Source organism: Panthera onca, chromosome C2 (assembly GCF_046562875.1).
Source record: "Panthera onca isolate mPanOnc1 chromosome C2, mPanOnc1 haplotype 2, whole genome shotgun sequence".
NCBI lineage: Eukaryota > Metazoa > Chordata > Mammalia > Carnivora > Felidae > Panthera > Panthera onca.
In genome coordinates, this window is record NC_138347.1 from 95801036 (window position 1) to 95824076 (window position 23041).

Genomic DNA, 23041 nt, shown 5'->3' on the forward strand with positions numbered 1-23041 from the left:
AGTGTGTAAATTATTCTTTCAGTTAGACAAATAAGCCAGTTGACTAAATTAATTCTAAATAATGAAATATTCAAAGAATTCTAGAGATAGGAGTCTGAAATTTAATTAACACTTCATTTACAACTCCCCAGGTGAGGAAACTAAATACATTTTAAATACATTTAAGCTCACCTCAGATTGTGTTTAAACAATAAGAAATATATGTATGTCATTCATATGTATATAGATGTGTGTATATATATTTATCTCTCTCTACAGAGGGCCATTACCTATATTGTGAGGATGGTGGGAAAACTAAAGATCATATTTTTAAAGTTAACTCATAGTACGCTTGGTCCATTATACATGTGACCTTTATTATTGCACTTTGATTAAATGCCATGAATGGAATTAACTATTGTTAAAAGTATCATTATAACCAGGGGCGCCTGGGCATCTCGGTCAGTTGGGCGTCTAACTCTTGATTTTGGCTTAGGTCACGATCTCAGGGTTGTGGGACTGAGCCCCTCATTGGGCTCTGCGCTGGCCATGGAGCCTGCCTGAGATTCTCTCTCCCTCTCCCTTTGTCCCTTCTACTCTTGTACATGCTCTCTCTAAAAAACAAAAAATTAAAAATTAAAATAAAGAAAGTATCATTATAACCATATTTTAAAAAATCAATCTTTTCCTTCTGCTAGACATTGTCTTTTTGCCAGACCGATACCTGCCTGCTGTTCGTTGAAACCTAGACCATGTAAAGTACCTGTATGCAGTATTTACCTAGAGATCGACACTTTTGAATAATCACAAGGAAGTGTGAAAATAGGAGTTAATTACTGATATTATGTATATCCAAATCTATTTTATTTTTATTGGACTGAATGTCTGTGGTTCAAGTATTACCTTTTTGGGCCAACTGTTTAATGCCTGATAAAGCAGGGCACATAACTCAGAAGCAAAACATTCCGTGAAGAATCATCATGAAAGAAAAGACAGGAGGAAAAGCTATTTCTGAAAGCCTACTCTATTACTAAAGTACATATTCATATCCTAAAACAGGCATACAGCCAGAATGAGATCTGCTCAGATCAATGAATTTCAAGGTAATAAGATCTGTATATTATAACCAGCAGATCAAGTCTTTTTTTCAATGCATCTACATGTTCTTTTCACCTATAGAAAGAACCAAATTAGGGCACTGGACCTCAAGTATTTAATAAATATGCAAGGTTCAATTATTTACAAAATAACCTGAGAAGACGCAGAACTTAAAACATACTTATGTTAGGTATCTCAGCATATGACTCAGTTCAGTGCCCCACACTTGAAAGAATCTACACAGCATAAAACCAAGGTTGGCCACCTTTAACATTTGCCTGAGATAGCATCACAACGCTCCTCTCCCTGATGTTTGAGTCTGCCATAGATTTAGACTCATTCTGTTCCCACTGGACCTTCTTTCTGCTGCCATTCCACCTCTGGATACTGGGTTCAGAATACTACATACCACTTGTGAAAGTCCATGCATTCCCTGCTTTGAAGGGTTGCGTTGCTTAAAACATAGATTTGCAAAAATTTTTCAAGAATGCTACAGTGTTTAGGTGGTCATCCTTTCAATATTAGGCCCAATCACAACAGTAATGGATTTCTGGTTTCTTCCTTTTTTCTAGGAGGCAGAAATCAGTGGTTACAGAAGCATATGCCATCCTATCAAGCTGCCCATCTTCAACTTCCACTTCTGGAGATGATGGAAGTAACAAGAACTGATTTAACCCTCTACCTAAAACACAAAAAAACTATACAAAACAAGTGAAAAAAAAAATGGTTCAAGATACTGGAAATAAGCAACAAAGGATCAGCTGTAACTTAAATGTATACCTGAACAAAACTCAAAAATATTTATAAAACTACAAATATATCCAATGCACAATAATGCAAAAGTCACATTGTCTAGGATCCAATAAAATACACCCAGGCATGTGAAGAAGCAGGAAAATATGACCTACAACAGGAGAAACATCAATCAACAGAAATTAACCCTGAATTGACAGATGAAAGAAATTTATAGAAATGGTTACTGAAAGTTATTATAATTATAGCCAATATATGCTCAAGAAGCTGGAGGTATTGGGCATGTTAAGTAAAGATGGAAGATATTTTAAAAGGCCCAAGCTGAACATTTAGAAATAAAAGCTATAAGGTCTGAAATGAAAACTATACTAGATGGGATTAATGGCAGATTACACATTGCAGAAGAAAAAACTGGTGAACTTAAATACAAGCAATAAAACTACCCAAAATGAAATGCAGAGAAAAAGACGGGGGAAAAAAAAAAATGAACAGAACATTAGTGAGCTTTATGACACCTTAAGAGGCCTAATATTCATGTTAACCACAGTCCCCTAAAGGGATGTGGTGACAGAAAAAAAATTTGAAAAGCTAATGGCCAAAATGTTTCCAAATTTGATGAAAACCATAAAAACCCATGGATCCAAGAAGCTCAATAAAGCTTAAGACACAAAACATGAATAAAAGTGAACTAAGGCCCGTCGTTATCAAACTGCTTAAAACCAACAATAAAGAGAAAAATCTTAAAGGCAGCCAAAGAGACACATTACATAGAAAACAAAGGCCACTGACCAAAGATTTGCATCAGAGACAATACAAGCTAGAAGACGGTGCACAAAATGCAAAAACAAATTTGCTAACCTGGAATTATTTGCTCAGCAAAACTATCTTTCAAAAACAAAGGTGACCTAAAGACAAATTCATAGTAGAAATTCATAGGAACAGAAAGGCAAATTTATAGAGACAGAAAGTATAAGAAAGGCATGTGAGGAGGGGGAAAGTGGGGGGGAGTTAATAGGTATAGAGTTTGTTTGGGATGATAAAAAAAAATTCTGGAAGAGGGTAGTGGGGATGTTTACATAAAATTATGAATATGCTTAAGATCACGGAGTTGTACACTTAAAAAAAGGTTAAAATTTTATGTTAGGTATATTTTACCACAATAAAAAAAGAATTAAAAAAAAGAAGTACACTAGTTCTCTATGTGCATGAATAATGTGCATAGAGACTAGACAATGCCCAGTGAAAAAAGGCAGTTTCAGAATATGTGCTTCAGAATAATGCCATTTGTATTAATTGAATAGCACATAAAAGCACTACTTTGTTATTTATATATATAGAATAGTGACAGAAGGCATATTAGTGGTTCCCTGGGGATGAAGGGATATGGGTGAGAAAAGTTTCATTATAAACTTAACCTATGGTAGTAGTTGTCCCTTAGAAAGGGAAGGAAAACAATGTAATCAGAGATGGAAATGCCAACAAGAAGGCCAGACCTCGCCATAGAACAAAGCACAAGTTTGGGAGTCCTGGTGCCTTATCAGGCTCATACGGCCACTCTTGCTTGCCTCAACTTTTAACTCATCTCCATCCTACCACTGCAAGGGATTTCTCCTATGTGGGCCCCCGTTTGATCCCTCTGCCTGTCAGGCATCCACACAGCCTGCTATATAAGTGGCAGCAGCCAGAGTTAACCAGGCAGAACACCTAAAGCACAGAGCTGGGGCAGAGGCCAGAACTAAAAGAAATACTTGAGTACTTCTCTAAGTCATCTAGCTGCCTTCTGTGTGGAGTACTCTACCCCTGGGAGTATAGGAAGACTTTCCAATGATGACCAGGCAGAGACAGTTTTTAAAAGGTATCAATTCACAGGGACACCTGGGTGGCTCAGCCGGTTAAGGGTCCGACTCTTGATTTCAGCCCAGGTCATGATCTCGTGGTTTGTGGGATCAAGCCCTGCATTGGGCTCTGGGCAGAAGCCAAGAGCGTGCTTGGAATTCTCTCTCTCTGCCTCTCCCCTGCATGTGCACATGCTCTCGAAAGAAAGAAAAAGAAAGAAAGAAAGAAAGAAAGAAAGAAAGAAAGAAAGAAAACAATATCAATTTCCAGACCCTCAACTTCCATGTAAACTCCTCTCTAAAAATCATCAGCCCGAGAATCTGCCTGAGGTACAATACCTCACTTCATCTCTTTTTCAAATATTTCTTTTCCTACTTTATTTTTAAAAAACAGTATTTATAGACCATATAATCCAGCCATTCATTCCAGTTCTAGACATATGCCCATGAGAAAAGAAAATATATCTATACAAAGACTTACACATGATTGCCAAGAAATTTTATTCATAATAGCCCCAGACTGGAAACAACCTCAATGTCCATCAACAGGGGAACACATAAATAAACTGTGGTAGATCCACATAATGGAATACCACTCAGCAATAAAAAGAAATGAACTACTGATACACACAATACACATTATCAATAATTTTGCCAAATGAAAGAAGCCAGACCCGTCCCCGCCCCCACAAAAAAAGAGTACATACTGTATGACTCCATTCCTATAAAACTCTAGAAAACACAAACTAATCAACAGTGACAGCCAACAAATCAGTAGTTGCTTGGGATGGATGGGTAGGAGTGAGGAACTGCAAAGCATACAGAAACACTTAGGGGTAACGGATATGGTCTCCATCTCACTTGTGATGGTTTCCTGAGTGTCAAAACTCATCAAATTGTAAACTTTTAATATTAACATGTACAATTTATTGTGTGTCAGTTATGCCTCAATAAAACTATTTTTTAAAGGTGAAAATAAGGACATGAAAAAGAGGAAAGAATAAATCAAAAGCAAACCTCTACTATAGGAAATGTTAAAAGAAGTTCTCTAAGCGAAAGGAAAATACCAATTACAAGGCAAGATCTGCTCAAGGAGTATGTAGATTTTTTTCTTATTGATGTCAATTTTCATTTTTTAATTTTCAGGTTTGGATCCATAATACTGCTACCTAGGTAACTGACATCACACTGAACATACATTCAGTCAGAAAGTTTTCTCCTCACTGTTCCTTCTGACATGTTTGCCACTTAATATACAGTGTCAATATACAATGTGGGGTGGTAGAGAAAAAGTATGAAGCTCCTAACACACCAGCTAAAAGAAAATCAGATGAAGGATGTTTGGAAAATATCAGGGCACGTGGGTGGCTCAGTCAGTTGAGCATCCAACTTCAGCTCAGGTCATGATCTTGTGGTTTGTGGGTTCGAGCCCCTCACTGGGCTCTGTGCTGAAGGCTCAAAGCTTGGAGCCTATTTCAGATTCTGTTTCCCTCTCTCTCTGCCCCTTCCCTACTTGCACTCTGTCTCTCTCTCTCTCTCTCTCTCAAGAAATAAACATTAAAAAAATTTTTAAAAGATTTTTGTAAAATATCATATGAAATGTTTCCTTCCATCCTAAGTATGGTTTTGTTACATCTTGACATTCAGTTGTCCACCCTATGAACACATCAGATTTAATCGTTTAACCTCGCAGATTCAGAAACACTCCACATATACTCTTTATGTCAAAGAATGTTTACCTGCATTTCAAATTTCCATGAATCTCACCTACTGAACCCAACAGTAACATGAATTAAAGAATTACATCTAGGGGTGCCTGGGTGACTCAGTAGGCAAGCGTCTGACTTCAGCTCAGGTCATGATCTCACAGTTCTTGAGTACAGGCCTTGCATTGGGCTCTGTGCTGACAGTTCAGAGCCTAGAGCCTACTTCGGATTCTGGGTCTCCCTCTCTCTCTCTGCTCCTACCCCACTCATACTCTGTCTCTCTCTCAAAAATAAACAAACATTAAAAAAATTTTTAATAAAAAAACAAAGAACTACATCCAAATTATATCCTCTCCCACTCTCTGCAAAGCATCTATTTTTTCCCCCACATAGCCTTTTACAGGCTGTAAATAACTTACATATGCTATTGCTGAATAATATAACAAAAGGTACAATATTTTTGGACGTCAGTTCTAGGCAATTCACCCTATAAATAATACAGTGCAGGTGCCCAAAAAACATATGCACAAAGATATTCTCTGCACTAATATTTTTTATACACTACAAATAATTCAAATATCCATCAAAGGAGGATTGATTAAATAAATTATGCACAACCACACTGGGAATGCAAACTGGTGCAGCCACTCTGGAAAACACTATTGAGGTTCCTCAAAAAATTAAAAATAGAACTACCTTACGGCCCAGCAATTGCACTACTGGTGTTTATCCAAGGGATACAGGTAAGCTGTTTCAAAGGGGCATGTGCACCCCAATATTTATAGCAGCACGATCAACAATAGCCAAAGTATGGAAAGAGCCCAAATGTCTATCAATGGATGAATGGATAAAGAAGATGTAATACAATGGAGTATTACTTGGCAATCAAAAAGAATGAAATCTTGCCATTAGCAACTATGTGGATGGAACTTGAGGGTATTATGTTAAGCGAAATTAGTCCATCAGAGAAAGACAAATATCATATGACTTCACTCATATGAGGACTTTAAGACACAAAACAAAAAAACAAACAAACAAAAAAAGACACAAAACAGATGAACATAAGGGAAGGGAAGCAAAAATAATATAAAGACAGGGAGAGGGACAAAAACATAAGAGTATCTTAAATATGAAGAACAAACAGGGTTACTGGAGGGGTTGTGGGAGCGGGGATGGGCTAAATGGGTAAGGGGCATTAAGGAATCCATTATTGAAATCATTGTTGTACTATATGCTAACTAACGTGGATGTAAATTAAAAAAATAAACTAAATAAAAATTTAAAAAAGAAAGAAAGAAAGAAACCAAAGAAACATGAGAGCCAAAAACACTACATCAATATTGATTATATCCAGGGGGAAAAAGTCCTAGAAAAATGAAAAAGAAACCGAAAAAGAATATTAAAAAAATTAAATATGGACCATATGTTAAATAATATGTCAGTATTAAATTTCTTGAATGTGATGATAAAAAAAGTTATGTACAGTCACATTGTATAAACGTTATATAAATCTACATACACTGATACAGAAAGATATCCACAAGATGTTAAAGGAAAAAGTGGGTTAAATAGCAGCTTGTACAGTATTTGGCTACTTGTAAGAAAGAAAAAAAGTGTTACCCTATACCTTCTAGTTGTACATTCACATGAAAAGATCATCAATTTGTTTATAGCGGCTATTAGGGGGATCTGAGGATCCACAGAGACATTTTTTTCCTTCAAACAAATCAGTATTTTTGTTAACATGCACTATTATTTATTTATTTACTTACTTACTTAATTATTTTGAGAGAGAGAAAGCACAAGTCGGGGAGAGGGACAGAGGTCACGATCTCATGGTTTGTGAGTTCAAGCCCTCATCAGGCTCTGCAGTTGCAAGGCCTTTTTGGGATTCTCTCTCCCTCTCTGCCCCTCCGCTCACCTTGCCTCACACAAGTGCACAAGCACGTTCTGTCTCTCAAAATAAATAAATAAACTTAAGAAAAAAAGAAATGTAGAAAATACTTAATATTTGGGGTGCCTGGGTGGCTCAGTCAGTTAAGCGTCCGACTTCGACTCAGGCCATGATCTCACGTTTCGTGAGTTCGAGCCCCGCGTCAGGCTCTGTGCTGACAGCTGAGGGCCTGGAGCCTGCTTCGGATTCTGTGTCTCCCTCTCTCCCCCTCTCTCTCTGCCCCTCCCCTAGTTGCTCTCTCTTTCTCAAAAATAAATAAACAATAAAAAAAAATTTTTTTAAAGCACATCCTTATGGAAAAACAGTCTCAATTAAAATATGATGAACTGGGGCGCCTGGGTGGCTCAGTCGGTTAAGCGTCCGACTTCGGCTCAGGTCACGATCTCGCGGTCCGTGGGTTCGAGCCCCGCGTCGGGCTCTGGGTTGATGGCTCAGAGCCTGGAGCCTGCTTCCGATTCTGTGTCTCCCTCTCTCTCTGCCCCCCCCCCCCCCGTTTGTGCTCTGTCTCTCTCTGTCTCAAAAATAAATAAACGTTATAAAAAAAAATTAAAAAAAAATAAAATATGATGAACTATAAAGTCATTTATCATTCTCTGCCCCATATACTTTCCCCACATGAGAAGGGAGGTACAATTGTTACAAAATTACTATTCATTCTAAAATGTTTAGTTAGATTAAGCAAACCAGTTTTCCCACAGGCACATCAAAACAAATCATTAAAACTGGTTTTAAACACAAGGAAAAAGAACAGTTGTCATAAATCTACTTAAAGAAATGAAGCAAGCTTATGATCATTACTCGCCCTAATATAAAATCCCACAATTAAAAGATTAGCTTCTAGAAAGTGTTTCTCATAAACCAGAGAAATTATAGTCCTGTCTTCCAGTGATTCTAGAGAGAATTTTTTCTCCAGATAAGCAAACCCCCATGCTTATATGGCTAAAAATAAAGGCAACACAATTACAACTGAAAAATAATTGCAAGGAGCTTAAAAATAATTACTACTGGTTCTATATACCTAAAATTAAGAAAAGACTGGTATCACAATTAACCAGGGTAAGAAGGATCACATGGGAATCAACACACCTTAATAGAAAGTTTAACCTTTTACTTGGATGGGGCTATAGTTTTGTAGTTTTCCCCAGAAAATTAGGACACTTAACAGCTATTTAGAGAGAAAGAACTTTGAATTGCATTATAAAAGGATAAGACTGTTTCATCAGATAATTAATTTAATTTACTATGTGCACCTGTTAATTAAAAGATGCTTTTATGTTAGGAAAAAATAGAATAAACCACAACGCCCCATGCTTAAATCTCTAATAACAAACATAAAACTACACTGTGGAAAGGCTTGCTATTAGCCTTCTGTACAATTCGCAAATGTTTTTTGAGTGTACTATACTGCTCTAGGCTTTGGAGCTCCATGGCAAAGACAAGAACTCTGTTCTCGTGGAGCTTACATTCTACCATATAAATAAGATACAAAGTGAATAGAAGTGAAAGGCTTCTTGGAGACAGGACATTTGAGTAACCTGAATGACAGGAAAGAGACAGCCCTGTAACAATCTGGGAACAGAGCTCCCCAGGTAAAGACATTACAAAGTATAAGAGTACGATAAAAAAAAAATTTAGTGGATTATCTCTAAATCAATTTCTTTTAATAAAATGCATTATCTGTGATTCCTATGTGCACGAATTTGAAAACCACCAACTGAAAAAACCCTAAGTGGCAAGTAAATGGCATGAAGTGATCAGCACAGAATTAAAATGAGAATAACACTGGGGCTGTTCAGTTGGTGGAGCATGAGGCTCTTGATCTCTGGGTTGTGAGTTCAAGCCCCACACTGAGTATAGAGCTTCCTTTAAAAAAATGAGAATAACATTAGCTCATGATAATGATCAAACTATTGATGCTAACTATATTGTATGTACTATGCTAAATTCTAAATTACATAGTCTCATTTTCAGCCTGAAGATACACTGTGAGATATCCACACCATTTAGAATCAACAAGATTTAAAGATTAAATTTAATATTTAATTAATATATAATATATGGCTATTAATATACAATTATTAATAAATATTTAAAGATTAAAGTGGTTGAATAAAGATATTCAGCCTTACCCTTGAATAATACAGAATTTAAAAGACCAAGCTAGTATTTCACCGATCAGATTCCAAGAAAAAAAGTTAAACTCATAATATCTGAGGTGAGCAAGGGCATGAGTGAAGAGATGCTCTCATTCAATGTAACTGTGCCATATACTGGCTCAAACCTTTTTTGATACCAAATTGTCACTAGCTACCAAAATTTATGAAGGACATATTCTATGAATTGGCTACAGAGAGACTCCCATACAATAGCACAAAATTACATATAAAGATGTGCATTATGTATTGTCTTATGGTAGCAAAAACATTAGAAATAGTCCAAATATCCATCAATAAAGGGTTAAATAAATAAATCATGAAATATCTACAATATGGAATATTATACAGTGCTTAAAAAGGTAATGATGGTGGGCACCTGAGTGTCTCAGTCGGTTAAGTATCCGATTCTTGATTGATTTCCACTCAGGTCATGATCTCATGGTCATAGAGCTCCACATCAGGCTCCTTCCTGGGCATGGAACCTGCTTAAGACTCTCTCTTTCTCTTCCTCTGCCCCTCCCCCTCTCACACTCTCTCTCTCTCTCTCTCTCTCTCTCTCTCTCTCTCAAAAAAAAAAAAAAAAGGTAATGATGTAATTTCATGCACGTTGAAATGAAACCTTGTCCAACATATAAGTACATGAATTACTTTAGAAAAACTTTTAAAAAGGTCTTTAAAGGGGTGCCTACCTGGCTCAGTCTGAGGAATGTGTGACTCTTCATCTTGGGGTCATGAGTTCGAGCCCCACACTGAGTACAGCAATTAAATAAATAAAACTGTTTTAGGGGCACCAGTGGTTTAAGCATTAAACTTCAGCTCAGGTCATGATCTCACGGTTCATGAGTTCGAGCCCTGCGTTGGGCTCGTGCTGACAGATCAGAGCCTGGAGGCTGCTTTGGGTTCCGTGTCTCCCTCTCTCTCTGCCCCTCTCCTGTTCACAGTCTTTCTCTCTCTCTCTCTCTCTCTCTCTCTCTCTCTCTCTCAAAAATAAAATAAACACTGGGAATGTAAGCTGGTGCAGCCACTCTGGAAAACAGTATGGAGGTTCCTCAAAAAACTAAAAATAGAACTACCCTACGACCCAGCAATTGCACTACCAGGCATTTATCCAAGGGATACAGGTGTGCTATTTAGAAAGGACACATGTACCCCAATGTTTACAGCAGCACTATCAACAATAGCCAAAGTATAGAAAGAGCCCAAATGTCCATCGATGGATGAATGGATAAAGAAGATGTGGTGTATATATACAATGGAGTATGACTCGGCAATCAAAAAGAATGAAATCTTGCCATTTGCAGCTACGTGGATGGAACTGGAGGGTGTTATACTAAGTGAAATTAGTCAAAGACAAAAATCATATGACGTCACTCACATGAGGACTTTAAGAGACAAAACAGATGAACATAAGGGAAGGGAAACAAAAATAATATAAAAACAGGGAGGGGGACAAAACAGAAGAGACTCATAAATGCGGAGAACAAACTGAGGGTTACTAGAGGGGTTGTGGGAGGGGGGATGGGCTAAATGGGTAAGGGGCACTAAGGAATCTACTCCTGAAATCATTGTTGCACTATATGCTAACTAATTTGGATGTAAATTTTAAAAACTAAATAAAGAAAAGAAAAAAATAAAATAAAATAAAAAATAAACATTAAAAAATTTTTTTTAAAAACCTTTTTTAAAAAAATGTCTTGGGGCACCTGGGTGACTCAGTTGGTTGAGCAGTCTGACTTCAGCTCAGGTCATGATCTCTCAGTTCATGAGTTCAAGCCCCACATCAGGCTTTCTGCTGTCAGCACAGAGCCCGCTTCTGATCCTCTGTCTCCCTCTCTCTTCCCCTCTTTTTCTCACGTTCTCTCTCTCTTAAAAATAAATAAGCATTTAAAAATAAATAAATAAAATCAAATAAAAAATGTCTTTAGAAAACGACAATGCATTTGAGTTTATCTATAGCTTGGAGTTGGGATATCTTTCCAGTGCTTTTCACATCAGAAAACACAGAAATGCCCTAAATATTGAGCTAAATATTATGACATTCCTTAAAATGAAATTCCATTCACATTACAATTAAGAGAAAGTCATAATACAAAACTAGTATATATAAGGTGTCTTCCTTTTTTTTAATGTTTATTTTGAGAGAGAGAGAGAGTGAGTAGGTGTGCACAGGGAAGGGGCAGAGAGAGAATCCCAAGCAGGCTCCACGCTGTCAGCGGAAAAATCAGATGCGGGTGATCCCACAAATAATGAGATCATGCATGACCTGAGCCAAAATCAAGAGTTGGAAGACCGATCAACTGAGCCACCCAAGCGCCCCTAATTAGGGTATCTTTAAACTATACTTCAATGACGTTCCATCATGTAAGATAAAGTCTAATGTGGTTTGCAAAGGCTTCCAGGATTGAATCCTAAGCTTCTCAAAGTTTAATATCCATGCAACTTGGGGCACCTGGGTGGCTGTCAGTTAAGCATCTGACTCTTGATTTCTGCTCAAGTCATGATCTCCCAGTTCAAGAGGTTGAGCCCTGCTGTCAGGCTCTGTGCTGAGAGCTTGGAGCCTGCATGGGAATCTCTCTCCCTCTCCGTCCCTCCCCAACTCATGCTTGCACATGCGTGCATGTGTGTGATCTCTCTCAAAATAAATAAATAAACTTTATTTTTAATAAATAAACTTAAAAAAATATGTATGCCACTCACCTGGAGTTCCTATTAAAGTGTAGGTTCAGATCCAGGGATCTGTGATGGGGCCTGAGAGTCCCATTTTCCAAAAATTCGCAGACCACACCAAGGAGCAAGGATCTAGCCCTCATCCACACCTCTCTACACCTTGCACTTTAATTTAGTGAATTACCACTCTTCCACATATACCATGTTCTTCACACCTCCGTCTCTTTTTTAATTCTTCATCAGAAGTGGTTTTCCCCTCACCTCCTCCACTTCAAAAACTTCTACTCTTTGTTTTATATTTAGTCCAAACATCACAAATATTTCAAGGACATGGAGATGTTGGTTCTTTTGGATTCCAAGATGCCTATGCACTTATGTTCAACTTAACACATTTGTTATTTATATGTCCATCTCCCTATGAGACTATGAGTGTGAATATAGAAAATTTCTATCTTAGAGGCGCCAGGGTGGCCCAGTCGGTTGAGCGTCTGACTTTGGCTGAGGTCACGATCTCACTGTCTGTGAGTTCAAGCCCCGCGTCAGGCTCTGTGCTGACAGCTCAGAGCCTGGAGTCTGCTCCTGATTCTGTGTCTCCCTCTCTCTCTGTCCCTCCCCCACTCATGCTTTGTCTCTCTCTGTCTCAGAAATAAACATTAAAAAAATTAAAAAAAAAAAAAGAAAATTTCTATCTTCAGCACACAGATGTTCAATAGATGTTTTCTGAGTCCAAGTCATTAAGGTATCAAGTCTCTGCCACCACCTCTGAAATCATGGCTATCACAATCACTTTTATTCTGTAGCACTTTCTTTGAAGTATTTATAGTACTCAGCAAAAAAATACTGCCAGATTATTGAAGGTAATCTCTAAAATATAAGACAATACTCATATTCAAAATTAAAGCAAAATGTAACACTATTTGATGAGATGTTTACATTAATGGTAGAAAACAAGTCACATTAATTTCACTCTATTTTGGAGTAAAAAGGACAAAACAAAGATTGTACCCTTTGGTATTCATTTTATTTAAGTGCTTGAAGCAAAATAAGAATAACATAAAATTTCTAATATACCTAATAGTCCTAATTAATTTGAACTTTTACTACATTTTAAAAACAAACGACAGGGGTGCCTGGGTGGCTTAGTTGATTAAGCATCCGACTCTTGATTTCGGCTCAGGTCATGATCTCACAGTTTGTGGGATGGAACTCTGAGTCATCAGTGCAGAACTTGCTTGGGATTCTCTCTCTGCCCCTTCCCAACTCATGCGTGTGTGCACATACTCTCTTTCTCTCTCTCAAAATAAATAAACTTTAAAAAAGAAAACAAATGACAAAATAGTATCTTAAATCAATGCTTACACAGGCAACCCTCTCTTTACCACTCACCTTCCTCATCGATCCATTTCATGGTGAAAAGCTGTTCGTTGTCAAAAGAACACATGTCTCGAACCTCACTGCAAAGGCCCTCAAAGGAGATTGAAGGTTCAAAATGTGTTATCATGATATCCCTGAAAAAGAAAAAAAAAAAAAAAAGGAGTCTTAAGTTTGACAATGACCAAAACTAATAATACTCTACATAACACCAAGTGCCTGAAAATCAGATGAACATCAGTTATTTTGTGAGTGCCTCAACATGCATTGCTTCCGGTAAACTATCTCCATAAAGTAAAAACAAAAAATCCATATTAAATAATGCTTAAAAGTAAAAATAGTGGGGGCACCTTGGTGGCTCAGTTGGCTGGGCCTCTGACTCTTGGTGTCAGCTCAGGTCATGATCTCATGGTTGGTGAGTTCAAGCCCCACATCGGGCTCTGTGCTGACAGCATGGAGCCTGCTTGGGATTTCTCTCTTTGGGATTTTCCTTCTCTCTCTGCCCCTCTCATGCTTTTTCTCTCTCAAAATAAATAAACTTAGTAGAAAAAAAAGTAAAAATAGTGGATTTGTGAGAAACTTTCATTCAATCTTCCTTCTCATTCAGGTAGGCCACCCTAACTGCTCTGATGGTTGTCCCACTTTGGCTTTAATTTTGTTATCAAAAGCTCACTCTTTTGTGAGGCACTGCACTCCGCAGATGAACAGCTCTATTATTGATGAACTTCTGCCTTATATTTAACTGAAATCTGTTCCAATCACAGGTTGCAGATCTCCCCTCCCCCAAAAGTCCACCCTTCATCTAAGAAACAGCTCTTCAATAATTTGACCAAGATCTGTCAAGTCCTCTTCCCCAGCCCTCACTTCCACAAATTAACCACCCATGAGACCATCACCCATTCTTTGTGTGGCATGATTTTTAGACCTCACACCTTCATTTTCACCATTTCCCAAAGAATTCCCATTTGCCAAAATTGGGTTTAAATAAGACTAATATTTTAGGTAGATACCCAAAGAACATAGGAACAGACATAAATGTGTATTTGTTTGTATTAGTGTTAGATAAGCAACAGTATTCAAATAAATCTACGTAGTGGCTATTTAGTATAAAATTTAAAACCGCAACAAACTGTTTTAGAGCAGAGGCCTGGGACTTCCTCCAAGGAGCCAGGAGAAGGCTCCCTATGATCACATCTCCACTCAGTAGCCAGACACAATCACCTTTCAAATGTAAGTCAAACAGACTGAATGACTCTAATAAAAATTTATAGAGTGATGCCTATGTGTCAAATTCTGTCCTAACAGTTTTACAAAATTAATGTAGTTCATGTCCTTTCTGTTTTTTTTTTTTTTTTTAATGTTTATTTATTTTTGAGACAGAGAGAGACAGAGCATGAACGGGGGAGGGGCAGAGAGAGAGGGAGACACAGAATCAGAAGCAGGCCATGTCCTTTCTGTTTTAAACTCTTCAAATGCCTTTCTGTCTCATGAAGAGTAAAATCCAAAGTCCCTAGTGGAGTCTACGAGACCCTGGCTACCTCTCTGACCAACCTCTTCTACTACTTGAGCAGGTAAACCAATGCTTATATTCTACCATCTACCCCAGCTAGAATGTAAGTTTGGTGAAAGCAGGGGTTTTATTTTGTTCATTATATTCCTAGCAACCAACACAGTGCCTGGCACAGAACGGATGCTTAAGAAATACCTGTTCAAGAAAGGAAGGAACTGTGAACAGAAATGGGTAGCTGGAACACAGAACACAGAGTAGGAAATAAGGAATTTCAAATTTTAGTCATCTGCGCAAAAAAAAAAAAAAAAAAAAAAAAGTTTAAAACTGGTCTTTATGGGCTATCAAAGGTAAGCAAAGAGCAGAGCCTCAAAATGGATTGCCCTTTTCTTGATAATCTTTCTAAGCATCTCACAGCTTTGTATCCCTGCCTCTGAGAACTTCTTGCCTTGGCTTTCATAACAGTAAGCTTCCCTGGCTCTCCGTCTGCTATACTGAACGAACGCTTAAGTTTCCTTTGATCTTCAATCACAAGGTACTCTTTACATTCTCTCTCACATTCATCTTCTGTCATTCTTTCTTTCTCTCTGAAACTTAATTCATATTCAATGTTTTAACTACTATCTCTATGTAGAGGTCTCCTAAACCTGTAATTCTACCTTTTGATGATCTGGTTCTAATTCCCATTCTCAACTTGAACCCACCATTCCCAATACAAATACTCTACTGCACTCATCTGGTTTACTCATAACTCCCACACATAAGACCTTGATGACCCAAGTTTTAATACTTGGCCCAGTATTTAGAGGGAGGTTCAAGGCCCTCCCAGTTTATAGAGGGAGGTGAGGATCAATTCTCTAATAGGCACTTCAACATCAACTTCCATTAAACAGTTTTTAATCACATAAGCTCAATGGTCCATACTTTTAAACCTGTCCAACATGTATCTTATGTTTCATCTTTTGTTATTTAACTCATACACTGATAACACATCCTCAACTAAATTGTATACAACTGGGAGACAAAAATCCTCGGACTGTTTCATAGAGTCACAGTACTATTAACATAATGAGGACTCTCAGACTACACTGCATATTAACTAACTCGAGAGTAAATAAACAAATATTAATAAAAAATAATTTAATATCTAAAAATTAGAAATCCAATTGTCATGGTAGTAGACAGCTACAATTTGGAAGAACCTTAAAGCATTTTTTTGAAAGTAATAAAAAAATTCTCTTATTACGACCTACACTTTCCTATAACAACAGTTCTTTAAATTTGTGTATATACGTATGCATGTTATATATGTGTATATAACATATATACATAACAGTTTACAAAATACTTTTTAAAAAATATAAGAAGGACTCAAACATTTCTTAATTGGATGTAGAAGAAATACTTTCTAAGAGAAATCCATCTTCCAGAAAATGTACTTTTGACAAGGAAATATCACTGTTTATTTCCTTTGCCTATAAACATTTATAGAAAACTGAGTGTGCTCTGGGTATTTAAACAAACTTTATCAGGGGCGCCCGGGTGGCTCAGTGGGTTAAGCGTCCAAATTCGGCTCAGGTCATGATCTCACGGTCCGTGAGTTCGAGCCCCGCATCGGGCTCTGTGCTGACAGCTCAGAGCCTGGAGCCCGTTTCAGATTCTGTGTCTCCCTCTCTCTCTGCCCCTTCCCTGTTCATGTTCTGTCTCTCTCTGTCTCAAAAATAAATAAACATTAAAAAAAAAAATTAAAAAAATAAACTTTATCTATATAATCTTCACAAGAACTGTCAAACTGGACATACTAACCTATTTTACAGATTTAAAAATCAAAACACAAAGGAATATTTGCCAGTCTCTCACAGTTAAAAAATAGAAGAATTCAAACCAAATCCTAATGACACCTGTGGTGGATGCTATGATCTGACTCGCCCCCCCCCCCCCCAAATCCCCCATTAGCAATGGAGCATTTATTATACCAGCTGCTGGACATGTTACCAGTAGATAATCCCCAGCTGTCAGTCTCCTTCAGAGATCTGAATCTCACCTATGGTCACACCCACTTCCTGGAGCAGCCCACAGTGAATGACTGATTCCATGTGGGGGTATAAAGGTCGTAGACAACTCAGGAAAGCTCTGAAGTATCAACTCATCTTCAGAACTCCTGGGAGGGTCAACTGAGGGTTCTGCTGAGACTTTAGGGCATCTTGATTTCCTCCTACCTAAGCCTACTTCTTTCCCTTGCCTTCCCTTCCGTAGACGTCGACCTGAGTAAATCTCCTGCACACCAGACACCACTTTCCACAGTAGAATCTACCCAATGCACATCTATTCCTAGATGGTTTTTTGACAAGAACATAATGGTTACATAATCTCACTTTTAAAAGACTGGCTAATGAAAAATGAAATCCCTGATGAGGATATTAAATTAGTATATTCTGGGGTGCCTGGGTGACTCAGTCACTTAAGCATCTGACTCTTGATTTCAGCTTGGGTCATGAGCTCCCCGTTCATGAGTTCGAGCCCCACATCAGGCTCTGCACTGATAGGGCGGAGCCTGCTTGGGATTCTCTGTGTCCTCTTTCCCTGCCCCCCTCCACTCTCATGCTCACCAAATAAATATTTTGTTTTTAATGTTTATTTATTTTTGAGAAAAGAGCACAAGTGGGTAACAGGCAGAGAGAGAGAGGGAGACACAGAATCTGAAGCAGGCTCCAGGCTCTGAGCTGTCAGCACAGAGCCTGATGCGGGCTCAAACTCACAAACCCTGAGATCATGGCCTGAGCCAAAGTTGGAGGCTTAACTGACTGAGCCACCCAGGAGCCCACTAGTTAAATTTTTTATTCTTCAGAGAAAATACTGTGCCAGCATATGTAAATTATACATATTTTAGTCTATCTCCCTTGACTAAATGTAAAATCCATGAAAGCAGGCACTTAGTTTTGCTCACTGCTATATCACCAATAACTGAAACAGTGTCTGGCTCAGAGTGGACATTCAATTACTCTAGGTTGAGTGAATGGAGTTGTCACATGTTGGATCCTACGTGTTCAGTAAATGTAAAAAACGCTATATATTCACATAATACTTTAAATAGAAGCGAAGCCTAATTAGATAAAAAGTCATGTAACTTTCTAAAAGCAACACTCAGAGGCTTCTGGTGCATTATGGCAGAGGGAACACATATCTATATCCTTTCATTTGAAGGGCCCGTTGAAACAACAGATAACTGAAATGACAAATTATCAAAGTCTTAGAAAACAAAAAAGTCACCAGCAGCAGACCAGAAAGCATAAGAAAAATCGCAGATGACTGAAAACAGATGGGTAAAAGTGACTGAGAAAACATACTAGCCCCAAACAACACAGTTATGAGGAACCTTTAAAAGAGAAAAGTTTTGGGGCGCCTGGGTGGCTCAGTCGGTTAAGCATCCGACTTCAGCTCAGGTCACGATCTCGCGGTCCGTGAGTTCGAGCCCCGCGTCGGGCTCTGGGCTGATGGCTCAGAGCCTGGAGCCTGCTTCCAGTTCTGTGTCTCCCTCTCTCTCTGCTCCTCCCCCGTTCATGCTCTGTCTCTCTCTGTCCCAAAAATAAATAAACGTTAAAAAAAAAAAAATTAAAAGAGAAAAGTTTTATTGACACAAGATTACTTTTCCTTGTCTAAGCATCTAATCATACTACTTAGCTCTTCAAGTGCTTAACACTTACATAAGCATTCATTTCTCTAAAGAAAAATTTGTAAGTTAAAGAATAATGTTATAAACCTTTATAATATAAAAATTACTAAGAAAAATCAAGATGTAGAGAAAGTAAAAGTGTAAATTCAAAATGTTTCTTTCCTAGCGGAGAATCAATACTCTATCTAAAACCAATAATTTAAAAATAGCAGGGAACAAGAAACAAAACAAAACAAATATTCCAAATAAAAGATGGGCAAAGGACTTGAATCGACATTTCTCCAAAAAGGATATACAAATGGCTAACAAGCCTATGAAAAGATGTTCAGGGTGCCTGGGTGGCTCGGTTGATTAAGCATTCAACTTTGGCTCAGGTCATGATCTCATAGTTTGTGGGCTCAAACCCCGTGTCAGGCTCTGTGCTGACAGCTCAGGGCCTGGAGCTGGCTTTGGGTCCTGTGTCTCCCCCTCTCTCTGCCCCTTCCTGGCTCGCGCTCTGTCCCTGTCTCTCAAAAGTGAATAAACGTTAAAAAATTTTTAAAAAATAAAAATAAAAAAAGATGTTCAACATCACTGATCATTAGGGAGATGCAAATCAAAACCATCATGAAATATCACCTCACACCCATTAGTATAACTACTATCAAAAAAACAAAAACAAAACCAGGGGCGCCAGGGTGGCTCAGTTGGTGGAACATCTGACTGGATCTCAGGTTGTGAATTCGAGCCTCACGTTGGTCATGGAGCCTACTTTAAAAAAAATACAAAAACAAAAACACAGAGACTATCAAGTGTTGACAAGGATGTGGAGAAATAAGCCTTGTGCACTGTTGGTGGGAATGTAAAATAGTTCAGCAGCTATAGAAAACAGTATGGAGGTTCCTCAAAAACTTCAAAATAGAATTTCCATATGGTCCAGTAATTTCACTTCCAGGTATATATCCAAGAGAACTGAAAGTAGGGACTCCAACAGATATTTGTACACCCATGTTCGGACTAGCATTACTCACAATAGCCAAATGATGGAAGCAACCCAGGGGTCTACTGACAGAGGAACGAATAAATAAAATGTGATATATAAACACGAAGGAATATTATTCAGCCTTTAAAAGTAAGAAAATTCTGACACATGGATGAACCTTGAAGACATTATGCTAAGTGAAATGGGCCAGTCACAAAAAGACAAATACTGTATGACTCCACTTAATTGGAGCAGTAGTTGCCAGAGATTGGAGGGAGGAGGAAATGGGGAATTGTTCAAAAGGTACAGTTTCAATTTTGCAAAATGAAAAAGTTCTGGAGATTGGTTGCATGGCAATGTGAATATAGTTAACGCTACTGAACTGTACACTTAAAAATAGATAAGATGATAAATTTAATTTTTTTTAGCCACAATTAAAAACAAAAGCAGAAGAAGGCACATTACTTAACTTACAAACATAACTATTAGAAGAACTAAAAATAGGCACGAGAAATGGCAAGTAGTACTAAATTCCTCTTATTTCATATCTATCAACAGATATAATAAAACAAAACAAAATTTTAAAAGTAGTTAACTCTAGGTGGTGGAACTGGGAATTGAGGAGAGACTACAGATGGAAAGAAGATGTACTCTGTACTTAGACCTTTCTGAATGGTATAGATTATTGTTAATTTCTCTACCATATAAAGGTATGATTTTATTATAAAATTTGCTTTCTAATAAAAAAATAAAATATGAAACAATTTTTTGAAGTTTATTTATTTTAAGAGAGAGAAAGAGAGAGAACACTTGTAAGCAAGCAGGGGAGGGGCAGAAAGAGAAAGAGAATCCCAAGGAGGTTCCACGCTGCCAGCCCAGAACCTGACATGGAGCTCGAGCTCACAAACCATGAGATCATGATCTGAGTCAAGACCAAAAGTCAGATGCTTAACTGACTGAGCCATCAACACACCCCTAAAATGTAAAACAATTTAAAATGACTTTTTATAAATAAAATTGTTTCAAATATTTTAAAATTTTATTTTAAAAATATAAAATAGTTCCTTCTTCTAACATCCTTACCTTACAACAATTTTTCTTTCAAAATACCTTCAAGTTTACTAGTATAAGGGATATAAGGATTGGGAGATTATATTTTAGAATTAAGTCAGAAGAGAAGGAAAGGTTTCCATAGAAGTTCTCTGGCAAAGTACAAGGATGACATCTTTTTTGAATGCAAGGGAAAAAAAATTAACATCTGGCATCATCAAAATATGACTTTCTTATTAAGGTCCACATGGAGTTACAATTAACACATACATAAGCATGTCTGTATACAATACGGATTTTTAAGAAATCTTATTTTTCAAGAACTAAAAAACATTTATCAGAACATACAAATATTTTTAAAAACATCTCTATAATCATTAAAAAAACATAAGTACAAACATCCTAAGGAGACTCGGGGAAGGAGTTATGCTTTATCAATGACCACTCCTTAAGTTCCAGGAACTAAAACATTTAAGGGAGTTTTATGTAAACACTTCTCTAAGTAATTGAGAAAGCACCATGTTCATACCCTCCACAAACACCAGATTCTTATTATAGCACTAAAGCTAAAAATGAGCTGCAAAATAAAGATATTACATTCTAAAGGTATAAAACAAATTATGCATGAAAGATTTTTTTTCTCTGGTTTTAACTTCAGTGTTAGCATACATTATCTTACCACTGGTCTTTGACAGAATATATTCTGCTTCACCACAAAGATTCCCAAAATGGAAAATTTAGATATAGTTTTAGCTGAAGTTTTTAAAAAGAAAAAAAAAAGGCAGTTTTAATTTTGCTACTGGGCCTCAGAAGACAAACTGCTTTAAGCATTCATTATGTTCCTATGTTCTAAAATATAGAATCTAAAGTTTTTCCTTAGGACAAATTGCTCTTAAAAATAAACCTGAAAAAAGAACCACCAGTTCAATCCTTCTGCTATCTCAAAATAAGCTTTTCTCCAAAATTAAATGTAGTATAAACAGAAAAAAGTTTTATTTGTAATCACTGATATAAGAGATTTAGGCAGAATTATCCATGGATGGTAAAATCACTAGGCTGAAGGTTCTGGGGAAAGAGACTTCATATAAATCACAGTATCATTCCTCAAAGTAATTGTTATTCATTGACAGGCATAAAGCAAGTTCTATTTTTTAATGATCAAGAAGACAGAAAATTGGCTCAAAAAGAACTGTGAGATATGAATTTGACAATAAAGCAAAAAAGTGATTTTTAAAAGCCCCATCAATATAGTAAAAGGAGAAAGAGAAATTTTTCTGAAGGGTAAGACTCAGCTTTGTATGGTGGCTTACTAAGCCTCAGCGTTACCATCGATATGATGCAGATAATGATACCCGCCTCTGAATATTGTTATGAATACAAATAAGGGCAAAACACTTATCACAGTTCTTGGCACAACTGGGTACATTCTCTTTCTATGCTCTTTAGCATACATCAAAGAGATGAAAGGAGACTGGATATCTTTGAAGATAATCTGTGAAATTTTTCTAATTATTGATAATATTTTAAGATAAAAGTTCACTGTTAAAATTCAACACTGGAAAACCCAGGCAATGGTTAAGATAAGAAAAGGGGGCGCCTGGGTGGCTGAGTCGATTAAGCGTCTGACTCTTGATCTCAGCTCAGGTCATGATCTCTCAGTCGGTTGTGAGATCGGGCCCCACATGGGGCTCTGCACTGATCATGGAGCCTGCCTAGGATTCTCTCTCTACCCCTTTCTTGCTCGTGCACATGCTCGCTCTCTTCCAAGAATAAATAAACTTAAAAAAAAAAAAAAAACGAGAAAAAGAAGTGAGATATATAGTAAACAAGAGGCACAACTGTTATTTGCAGATGATATTATCTAGCTAGAAATTCTAAGATAGTTAACTAAGAATTAGAATAAGGTGACCAGTTCCACTTAAATATTCAAAAATAGATGGTATAAAATAAGGCTATGAGAATAAAAGTCCCATTCACAAAAGCAACAAAATTATAAAGCATTTAAGAATAAATTTAATGGGAAATGTGCAAGATCTAAGGGACAGGAACCTTACTGAAAAATACGAAAAAAAATCAATAAATAGGTATTATGCCACATACTTACAAGGCCAAGCTCAGTATTATAAAACTATCAGTTCTGACATTAACTTGTAAATTCAATGCAATTCCAAATCAAAATAAGATTTTTTTTTTTTTTTTTTGAAACCTACGAAAACCTTCAAAAACTGATCTGGAAGACAAAATAAATGTGTAAGAATAGCCAAGAAAATCTGGAAATAGAAAATTAATGAAATGACCTTTCCATAACATATATCAAAATTAACCACAATA

The 23041-nt window shown here is 37.2% G+C and overlaps 1 protein-coding gene across 1 annotated transcript in view; it reads right to left on the reverse strand.

The window, feature by feature from the left end:
* The window catches only part of PRKCI (protein kinase C iota), a 70720-nt gene that overhangs the window by 41104 nt on the left and 6575 nt on the right, over nucleotides 1-23041 (reverse strand). Inside the window, exon 2 of the mRNA XM_060639184.2 lies at nucleotides 13535-13656. Coding sequence (XP_060495167.1) covers nucleotides 13535-13656 — 122 coding nt within the window. The remainder of the gene's footprint in view (nucleotides 1-13534; nucleotides 13657-23041) is intronic.